General features: G+C 36.4%; 2 protein-coding genes across 2 annotated transcripts in view; both read right to left on the bottom strand.

Annotated features, from left to right (window-relative positions):
• Positions 1-719, bottom strand: part of LOC110024993 (4-alpha-glucanotransferase DPE1, chloroplastic/amyloplastic) — a 21,668-nt gene extending 20,949 nt beyond the window's left edge. Inside the window, exon 1 of the mRNA XM_020725214.1 lies at positions 234-719. Within this exon, the coding sequence (XP_020580873.1) occupies positions 234-602 (369 nt within the window). The 5' untranslated portion in view covers positions 603-719. The remainder of the gene's footprint in view (positions 1-233) is intronic.
• A 604-nt stretch (positions 720-1,323) lies between these two features.
• Positions 1,324-11,374, bottom strand: part of LOC110024992 (E3 ubiquitin-protein ligase RKP) — a 14,658-nt gene continuing 4,607 nt past the window's right edge. Inside the window, 9 exon segments of the mRNA XM_020725213.1 lie at positions 1,324-1,854; positions 1,856-2,016; positions 2,276-2,480; positions 3,044-3,243; positions 3,854-3,985; positions 4,077-4,355; positions 5,033-5,116; positions 5,433-5,571; positions 9,529-9,689. Coding sequence (XP_020580872.1) covers positions 1,698-1,854; positions 1,856-2,016; positions 2,276-2,480; positions 3,044-3,243; positions 3,854-3,985; positions 4,077-4,355; positions 5,033-5,116; positions 5,433-5,571; positions 9,529-9,689 — 1,518 coding nt within the window. The 3' untranslated portion in view covers positions 1,324-1,697.

The following is an 11,374-nucleotide window of genomic DNA, read 5'->3' on the forward strand; positions in this document are numbered from 1 at the left end:
ATATATATATAATCATCTATGTTTTTTTATACAGAAAGTCTTGTTATGTACATATAAGTGATGCATTCCTAATGATTTTGTGTTAAAAGCCCCAACTTACATTTTTCCAATGTCTGACTACATTCATCCAAAGGATAAAGGCTATCATATTCATGCAACCAAATGAGCCCCAGATTTTCAATGAAATAAAATAAAATAAAATAAAATAATGTGTGCTGTGAGAAACGATATGCCTGCCAAACAGAGCAGCCAGTAGAGTGGAGCCAGTCCAAGAATCGAATGGCCTCGTCCCCAAAATCTCCGATCCCGTACGATCCGCGTAACGAGGTCGGATGAAGCAGCACGCCGGCCCTCCTCCGCACGCCAGGTTCCGCGGACGGGAACTGCGATCCGTAATTCTCCGGCAAGTCATCTCCCGCAGAGAAGGAAATGGCATCACACATGGCAGCGCATCCTCCACTCCTCGCCGGAGAAGAGAAGGTGAATTTGCCTGTTCTCAACCGTAGCGAGGAGGTGGAGTCGCGGCGGGTCGTGGCGGCGCTGGCAGTGAAGGATAGAGCTTGGATGTTGGAAGAGAGGAAGAGAAGTCGGTATAGGGCCATCGGACTGTGGATTAGGAGTCGAGCGAAAGCGTGAACTCGTGAAGTGCAGAGCAGCGACAGGAGGAATGGCCAGTTGTGCAGAGAAGATAAGACAGGATCAATCTCGCTACTATCTCAAATAATAATTTATTTTTTTTTTATCAAAGTTTATGTTATATGAAAAAAACAAATTTACGGAACTTCATCCTCACCTCCTTAATCCTTATGGCCCCGATAACATATTAATCTACGTTATTTGGTTAATTTTTTAAAGAAAATATTGTGTTTGAAGTTTGATTCGATATGGTTTGTTCAAATAAACATTTTTAATTATTTAAATTTCACTTTTTTTCAACAGTATTTTAAATAAATATTTTGAAGAACATAAATTCAAAACTACGGAGCATACCATACTGCTTAGGATTTCAAGGCAAAATTGCAAATCAAAAGTATGTTAAATAATGTCCAACATAATTCCCTAAAAAAAAAAGTCAAATATAATATATTATCATCCTACCTCATGATATTCTTTTTCTGTAAGTAATTTGCACACTTCAAATGCACATTTTGAGATTATATACTTTATTTTCAATCAATGAGTTGCACATTCCAGCACATACTCGCATTCAAACACATCAGATATTGAATTGAAACGAATCAAGCAAGGTGCTCCATAGGTTCCAATAAAGCCAAAGATTTTATTTCTAACGATACCAAATGGTTTTGATTTCCAACATAAAAAAAAAAAAAAACAAAAAAAAAACAAAAACAAAAATGGAGAAAACGGGAGGGAGACGTAATTCCTTAAATTTACAACTCAAATTTACACAGATTAAATGGCCTAAGCCCTACAAAATTCACCTCCCCATTTCATTCACTAACCATAGCCGTAGGGCTCTCTCATACATATCATTTACATCAAATTATACACACTATACTTGGCGGAAGCCACTAATCCTCTACCTCAGCAGCCACTATGTTGGTAAAATCCTAATTTTCAAGGGAAAAAAAAAAGAAGAAAACTAAAGGTATAGCTCCCCCGCATAGCATAGCGCAAACAAAATCAATTGCCAGAGCCATAATTGCAATCTTTGAGCAGAACAGAGAATCAAACAATTAATCTCCTGAAATCTGATTAGCTTTCTGGCCAATCTTAACCACCTTTGTGACCGTCGCATTGCAAAAGAAGCACCTCTGGCTATTCAGCAGGTGCCTGGTGATACAGCCAAGGCAGGAAAAGTGGCGGGAGGGGGCGACATGAGGCTCAAAAACCCGCATAGCAGATGCAACAGCCGCTATCATCTTCATTTTCATCAGCTTTGATGGCCATCTCAACAGCTCCTTCCAATGCCACTATTCTGCTCCTTAAGTAATTGGCGAACTCCTTAAGCTGTGCTAGTTTAGCAAGAGAGGCTTCCCCTCTCAGCACGTTTCCCTGGAACAAAACAGCGTTAAGTAAGACATTACAGCGACTACCTCTATCACTACACATTTCTCATAAACATTTCCAAGGAAGCATCTCAAAATATACTCCACTAATCTCAAAATAAATCCAATAGATTTGAAACCCATCCTATGGGATCGGATGTGCAATAAAAACAACTTCAATTCTAGCAAAAAAGCACAACAATTAGAAGATTCACGAAAGCCAATTAAAACTTCCAAATCTGCCAAGGCCAAAAATTAGAACTAACCCAATTATAACTAAGCAGGTACTGGAATCCACAATGTACTGTTAGAGGGCAGTCCATGCTTGCAAAGACTTCAATAATATCAATCGTCTCTCCATGTTTTGACTTTGTTGTTGCATCCATTAGATTTAGGATAATCCCAACAAGAGGAGCCATTATCATAGACCGACTTGTCTTCTCGTGATATTGACCAGGTCGTCTAAGAGAGCTGGATTACAAAAAAACAATCAAACAGCACATCAGTGATAAACAAAAGGAGTATAAGCACACAAGCCATTAAATCATGTTATAGGCTGTTGGCCATGTTATAGGCCAATGATCTCATATGGTACAAAAAAAACCACGACGGAAATTGAATTGCTAAAAATGCAGTTACGGCCACAAAAACATGCTCCAGCTTTTCACCGCTGGTAGTCTTATGCCAGCTATTTGCATTAAGCCTTGCAATATTCTGCTTAGCCTCAATTCCTATCAAATGTTAAGTTGGCTTCAAAAACCGTTACTCATACAACTGCACATAAGAGTATTTCTGTCTTTTGTTGACAAACAACTACAGAATAGCAGATTTACAACTGCATTTTCCAAACAAAAATACTCCTTTGTGACAGAAGCTGCCTTTTCAGACAGCAGCTTCACAGCTATTTTTTCAGACAGCTGCAACTGCCCACCCTTAATATGCTATTTAAAACCACTGGTCAGAACTCTTTTAAGTCAAAATTCAGGGAAAAAAAAAAAAGATTGATTGCAGAAAATGAAAGAGATGAAACATACTTGTCAAAAAATTCGGTATCTGCAACTGAAATCATATAGTTCAAGATAAAAATGATCAACTCCGTTAGCCTTCTAAGATTCATATCAGGTCCTTGAATAAATGCTTGAGGAATTTCCCTGGTATAGAACTCCAACACTCTCACAAGATTGCAAGAGAGTTCAAAAACTACGGTGCATTTTCTCTGCTGCAAGTCTCCAATCTGGAAAAGAATAAATTCATGCACAAAATAAATGAGAAAAAATAGGAGTGACGGGTAAACTGCAAAGTAAACTTAAAAGTGGCATCCTGATAGCTATGAACAAACCGGAAAAGAAACAATCGCAAAAAAAAATACCATGTTTATCAAGGTAAAAAAAAAAAAAGAGTGAAAGAGTGAAATTCCTTCTGAGTTCCTCTGAGTTCCCAACCCATCGTCCCCGAGTGTCCACATTTCCAATATTTGAAATAAAAGCATTGAAAGGCATAGAAGAAGTATGGATTTTGTGAATTAATTGCAACTTACATCTATGGGTTGAAAGCATTTATGTACATATACATCGGACCCTAATTGATTGAAATATTTCTGTGAAATGTAAGAAAACAAATTTGTAAACCATAAGGGAGCAGTAGGGTTTTTGGGACCATATAAGGGAGTTGTTGCTTGCGACAAAAAATATAAACCTAAAGGTAAATTTTAGCTAAATCACCAGCCTTAATGTTAGAATACATGGCAGCGGCTAAACAAAGTTGGGAAACCTACTGCTCTCAAGCTTAGACTTTTACCAAGGGACTGCTTCAGAAAATAGATGCAGAAAAAAAAAAAAAAAAACCTGATAGCTTTCTTGCATCTCCCGAATCGAAACAGAAAATTCTGTCATAGTCCAACTAAGGGTGTTGAAAAGTCGATTGAGGAATGAGAAAAATAATACTTCATCACAGACACATATCTCTCGAAGCAACACCTTCAAGAAACAATGAAATCAAAACAAATCAACAAATAAGACAATGAAAACAAAGACTAGTCAAAAAAGTACACTATCAACTCCTACTTGCCTGGAAAAGAACTGAAGATGATGACCCCGCATGCTTTGAGGAACCAAATCCAGAACCCTTACACAGCCGAAGAAGTATATTTGTTACAGGAATCCAAGATCTGCTATCAAAAGCTAAAAGCAATGCTCTTGGCATACTAGTCACAGCTTCTTTGTTAGACTCAAAGGCAAGCATGTAGTCGTTGCACTGTACTAACACCGATATGGATTGAAGCAGAAGGTCTTTTACATCAGCACTCAATATCCGTGGATCATTGAAGTGTTTGACAACAAAGGTAATCTAGAAATGGAACAAACAATATCAAGTCAATAATGTAGCTGAAAATACAGATGCGGATCAAACTATCAATTTAACAATTATGATACGATAATAAAATATGATAATCATGATAACTAGTAGTTTCTAAAAGAAAGAAATCTATTAATTGTCAATTATTTGAAGCATCTCTTAGACACAGAGTGTGACAAAAAATATAGGAAAATTGTTGGAAGCCAAAAATCTACAATTAAAACAGCTTCCATGGGAGATCAGCAAATGTGAATTACGAGAGATACGAAGAGAGATCACAATCAGATGGCTTACCTTTCAGAGAGACTTCAATTGAACGAAGCAAATGATATAAATAATGAAAAGCAAATTCCAACCAGAAGCACAACCGTTATTTAAAAAAAAAAACAAAATAAATAATGAAACCTGAAATTTAAGGTAATGGAAGCCTAGCATTGCATACATCCAAAGGAGTATAGGACAATCAATGTGAGTCTATTAAGCGGCAATCATCCATTTAAGATTTCTAAGAAAATCCATGTCAAGGGTTGTAAACTATTAGTATATTCAACCAACCCAAAAAAAAAAGCATGAAATGATATCATTCTACATCAAAGTCATGCGTTACAAGCTATGTTAGAGCAACTAAAGGTACAATTATGAAAAAAAAAAAAATTTTTTAGACTTACGAAAGAAGTGAGACCTTGCTTGATAAAAATTCCAGGAGAAACATATGGAGGATCACTCTTTCTCAGTGCATGAAAGCAATCAACCTGCAAATGTTATTCAGCATTTTTATCAAAAACAGAAGAGTTGAATGTCAAGCAAGCATGGAAAGCTGAATAATGTGAGACCCTTTTGGATAAAAAGAGAACGTTAATGTTTGCTATGAAAAAAAAAATGAAGAAATAGTCTAATTCAAGACTCCATTCTTCTCTCAACGCTTACCACTCTGTACAAACAAAAGCATAGGCTAAAATTCTCCACCTTCAATTCTAAAGAAGGAACTAAAAAACAGTATAAAAAGGAATATAGAAACTAAATAAAAAGTGAAACAATAAGAAAAAATGCATGCGAACTATTCTGTACCAGTGATTCTATGTAAAATTCTGGAACACAAAGAAAGATTGATCCACTATTGCTGAGAACCAAAAGCATTTCCACGACCCACATGCAAGTTGCATACATTCCCCTTTGCTTCCACCGAGAAAAAAGAGAAATTCGATACCTAAGAAAAGAAAATTGGTAAAACCAGCTAGTGAGAACAGCCTTATGCCATGTTGAGAAATAATAACACCAATACAACAAATGAATTATCTTTATCATAGATAATTGATCTAAACAATAAAGTTAAGCAACACCATTAGGGAAAATTGCCAACAAAACAAGTAAATATGGTAAATCAGTTGAATCAAGTTATAAGACTCTAATCTCCTTTCTTCGTAACCTCAAGATGGTTCTTTGCATGTCAAGAGAAAGCCAAATTATCACCTGAATATTCATAAAAATGAATAACAAAGAAGCAAAAATAGAAAATAGCCTAACTGCTACTAATGGTTCATGGTTTCAAAAGGAATCGGAAAAGACAAATTTAGTAGAACGTTTGTTAGTTATATTGTTTCTTCCAACAACATCATCGGCACAGTGAACAACCTTAATAGCCTTAAGACGTTTTAATGGTGGAAACATTCCGATTCATAACTGTTTTACTTTTCAGTTGAACTAATTTTATTTTGTTGGTGGCACTTAATTTATTTGTGTTACTTTTGTGGAGCCAAAAAACCAAATGTCCAAGCTCTAGACCGAGCACCTGGCGCCTAAGCGCGGGCTTGGGCGCTCAAGCGCCCACCTTGTTGGGTACAAACCAAGAAGCGGGGTGCTTAAGCGCCCCCATACTGGTGCACAAACAAAGAAGCCGGTGCTCAAGCGCCCAATGTGTTGGGCACAATCTAGGCTTTGGGCGCCTAGGAGCCAAAGCGCTCAGAGAAGTTAGCTCGTATTTTCAGTTTAAGGCCAATTTTGAGCAACGATAGTGATGGTTCCTGCACAAGTTTCTTTGACAAGATCCTTGTGAATAAGTGAAAGGTCAAAGAGGAGGATTTATGGGATTTTGGCGTGTTTTTCATGTCGGATCGAAGCAAGAAAGAATTGAAGCGCGAATCCTGTAAGTTTTCTTGTGTGTAAAGAGGAAACTTGTGTGAATTCTCTGTAAAACTATCTTATTTACATAATAAATTTTTTTGTGGTGTGACTCTGTGGTTTGCTCGTTCTCAGGTTTTTCCATGTATAATTCTTGCATGCTTTTCTGGTTGCTTTGATTGTTCTTACAACTTAATTTTATTTCAGTTTTCTCGAATTGGTATCATCCTGTTATTCCGCGGTGTGGTTTAGTTTTTAGTCGATCCTAAACCAGGCAAAGTTTGGGAATTGTTGTTTGGAATTTCCTATCAAACTTGTATCAGAGCGGGATTCGATCAGAATGGGAGCAATGAACAAAGAAGCAAAGTTCAAAGTGGAGAGTTCAATGGGACGAACTTCATTTTCTAGAAGATGCAGGAGGAGGATTTGTTGTATCAGAAAAAAACTATATTTATAACTACAAGGAATCGCAAGGAAGCTTGAGTCTATGAATGGGAAATGTTGGATCGAACGACACTAGGTTTAATCAAATTATCAATTTTCTCATCTGTTGCGTTCAATATTGTGAATGAGAAAACTATGATAGATCTCATGGCGGCACTGACCAAGATGTATGGAAAACCTTCTACTTCCAATAAAAAACTTTTGATTAAGAAATTATTTAATATGAAGATGGTGAAGGATAGTTTAGGGCAGAGCATCTTAATAACTTTAATACTGTGATGAGTAAGTTGTGTTATGTGGAGATCAAGTTTGTTGAAGAGGTCAGAGCACATGTGATATCATCTTCATTGTCGGACAACTTGGATGGTTTGGTAGCGACAATGAGTAATTCTTCAGGGACTTCAAAGTTGAACTTCGATAATATCGTGGGTCTGATGCTGAATGAAGAAGTTTGCATAAAAGCTACAAATGGTGAATCTCCAGGTTCTACGTTAAATGTTGATAACATGATAAGGAATCTGGGTAAGAATACAAGTAGAAACAGATACAAGTCTAAGAAGGGAAAGCCCAAGTCAAGCAAAGGAGAATGTTAGAACTGTGGTAAGAAGAGGTATTTCAAGAAGAACTGCAAAAGGAAAACTGATGGTGGATGAAAGGAAAGTAGTTACTCTATCAATGTCTCCACTGGCGAAATCCAAAGTAACTCCCCGGTATTATCCCTAGTTAGTACTGCATCCTGGATACTAGATTTAGGTGTCTTCTTTCATGCTTTTACGAATAAATAGATATTTAAAAACTACACTCAGAGTGATCTAGAGAATATTTATTTGAGAGATAACAAGAACTGCAGTATAATAGGAAATGGTGATGTTGATAACTGAATGTCAAATGAAGCAGTCTGGAAGTATACTGAAGCTAGACATGTTCTTAGTTTGAAGAGAAATATCATCTCTGTGAGCCAGCTGGCAAAGTCAGGACTCGTGACAACTTTCACAGGTGATTCGTAGAAAGTGTCTAGGGGGCATTAGTGATGAATCAGGGCAACATTGAAGACACTTTTTATTTGATTGATGAAATGGTTATTTCATTGATGTGGCTGGAACCAGGGTAGATCCAGATCTGTGACACCGTAGGTTTGGCCATATATGCAAGAAAGGTATGAAGTCCTTACTTTCAAAAAATAAACTTCAGGGTTTGAAATTAGTTGATCTGGATTTCTATGAATTACGTATATATTGCAAGCAAAAGAAAGTTTCTTTTTTGAAGAGCGGGTCAGTGGTAAAATCAAAGAAACTGGAGTTAGTGCATACTGACATATGGGGTCCTGCTCCAATTCAGTCTATTGAAGGTTCTCACTATTTTGTCAAGTTCATTGATGATCACATGAGAAAGATATGAGTTTGTTTTTTAAAGCAAAAAATCTAATGTATTTGATGTCTTTAAGAAGTGGAAGACAATGATAAAAAATGAGACAGGCTTGAAGCTGAAATGTCTCATATCAGATAATGGAGGCGAGTATTGTGATCAGAAGTTCAGAAATTTCTATGCTACAGAGAGGGTCAAGCACGAGTTAACTGTCCCAAGGCAACCATAACAGAATGGTGTGGCTGAGCGCATGAATAAAACAATCACAGAACGTGCTAAGAGCATAATAGTGCATGCAAACTTGCCAAGACAGTTTTGGGCTAAATCAACAAACACTGCAGTTTATCCGATCAACCGTAGTCCATCAATACCTTTGGAGGAAGGCTTACCTGAAAAAACAGTATATATATCTCATTTAAGAGTATTTGGGTGTTCTGCATATGTGCATATATTGATGCGGGATCCAGGAGCAAGCTCGACTCAAAATCTGGATAACTTATTTGTTAGTGATAGAAACTACAATTAGATTAATTCCACTATTTAACCATTCGTATCCAACTTGGTAATTCCTAACTGCTAGGTCGGATAATAACTACGGATATCCTCTATGATTTTTTTTATATAAAATAAAGCTTTTGTTTGTGATAAAATATGTTCTGTACTTTTTATTGTGAATAAAATAGCATTTCATTTCATTTTTAAAGCCTTTTTTAAGACGTATGATGGTTGCTTATGTGAAGTTTTAATCATACTAAAAAATGTTATAAAATTATATCTTTAATTATATATAATTTCAACACAGCAAAATAAATAAAAAATAAAAAAATAAAAAACAAAAGATAATAAACACTAACAACATAAATATAGAATTATATAGAAATATATTTCACGCTCAAAGAAAAATTATTGACCCAAAAGAGCTCTAAATGTTCTCATGAAAATATTCCCCCCTTATATTAATCCAAAACAAATAGTAAAGCTGATGGAATGATCAAACCGATTCATCTATAATGTGTAGGGATTAAACTGAACACTGAAATTTCAAGGATTAAAAAAAAACACAAAAAGTCTAGAGAGCAGTTCTGATATTTACTCATACTTCTGAAACAACAAACAAATAAGAGAAAAAAAAGGAGGCCAGAGGAGAAAAAAACTATTTTTGTAATCAAAGACCAAAAGTAAAAAAATAATTGTTCAATCCAAGTGTGAGAATAATGTTGATAAGCAGTAGCATTACCAGGTACATTGTCTGACACAATCAACTAACTCTTCGTAATAACTTTTCCGAGCTTCTTTTAATTTCTTCAATTGTTCGATGCAAGCCTTTTCTCTAATTTGTTTGTCTGCGTCATCTAATAGAGATATTGAATGTGACTGGTGAGACATGTAGTAGAAGGCCTATAACAAAAGATTTCATCTCAGATTCTTGACATGGAAAAGGAAGCAAGATTGTGAACCCACAAAGCACAACAAACAACTACAGAGGAAAAACTGCTAAAGAAAAAGAGAAATAAATATTCACAAAATAAAGTCGAACAAAAATGTTGCCATCCGAATAAATTGTTCACTAATCATTAGCATTCACAGAGAGAAGCCCAAAAAACTTTAATCTAGAAGCTATTAATCAACAACAAGGTATTGAATTATAGTTCTGCTAACACCAGTAATAAGGATAGAAATGGGACGAGATCTGAGGGATAGAATACAATAGTTGTGCGGAAGGCATCCATGGAGTACCCACTACAGGAAGGGATTGAGGTAGGCAGACCAAGTGGGACTTGTGGAGAAATTGATTCCATGAGGGAAAGGCTATAACCTAAATAAATTCGAAGGACCTCATTTCCATTTTAAGAAGAGCATTTCTTACTTCATATATGAAAAGATGAGCTCACAAAAGAGCAGAGCAAGGCATAAGGAGTAAAGAGGGGGCCAGCTAGTTATATCCATTTGGTTTATAATCATCACATTTTAATGATTTCCACCATATTCTCATTACTTGTCAAAACCCTCATAATTCAAAAATACATCTGTTGTGTATCTCCACTTGGTTAATAGAATCAATTCTACAACATTTGCATTGTTTGCCTGAAACCATCACAATTTTTGCCCAAAGAAAATTATATCCGACTCGGATAAACCATTCAATAAACATCTTATTGTTAAACAAATATGTGAATTCATTAAACAGGATACATGCATTAAATTACGCTAAAAAAATTCCAACCTTGCCCACAAAGGCAAGTCAACAATTTGCATCATAATAAAAAAACTACCCATAGAAACTATTATTTCCGTGCTCCCTACACTACCACTCTTATCACAAAAAAGGTGTAATAATCGGTTAAAAATAAATAAATAAATAAAAATAATAATAATTTACTGTTAGGAGTGTCATTTGGAGGAGCTGTGTTGTTTGGGGGAAATTAAACGAGCAAGTGTCCTCTCGTTGGCATTTAAAGGCGAACAAGAGAGAAGCAGTGAGACGAATCGAAATGAGAGATAGAAGCAACGAAGGAGAAGAATCAGTGGTAAAGGAGAAGAGGAAGATTTACAAGTGAGAAGGAAGCCTGTGCCCTAGCCGTAAGTGAAGGAGAGGAGGCAGAGCATTCCTTCAGCTTCGACGAGGGGATGAGTGCTTGTGTGAAGAGGAACGACGCCGCAAGCAAGGCAAGAAGAAGAGAGAAAGAAGGAAAGTAGAGGCTTCAAGTTTGTGAAGAATTGGAGTCAGCGTCGAAGCAACTCTGGCATGCTCATTTGAGTGAAGGAGAAGAGGGGACTTACATGTGAGAAAGGTACAAGTGAGCCGCAAAGATGGAAGAGAGAAGGCGAGGACGCGGCTTGGTGCGTAGAGTGGAGAACCATCTCCGACCTAATCTTGTAGAGCAGCTTTCGTGAAAAGCATAATATTTCGGGTTCAAGTTGAGGTGAAGCTTTTGCGCGTAAGGAAATGCATGCCTTTGTCGAGCTGCAACCGAAGTTACAGAGGAAGAAAGAGGAGTTTTGTGCACGGGCAAAGAGAGCCAAATGATTGAAAAGGCAAATTTAGAGATTTTATTATAATCTAAAAAATGAATTTTATATAT

Source organism: Phalaenopsis equestris, unplaced genomic scaffold (genome assembly GCF_001263595.1).
Source record: "Phalaenopsis equestris unplaced genomic scaffold, ASM126359v1 Scaffold000287, whole genome shotgun sequence".
In the NCBI taxonomy this organism is placed as follows: Eukaryota; Viridiplantae; Streptophyta; class Magnoliopsida; order Asparagales; family Orchidaceae; genus Phalaenopsis; species Phalaenopsis equestris.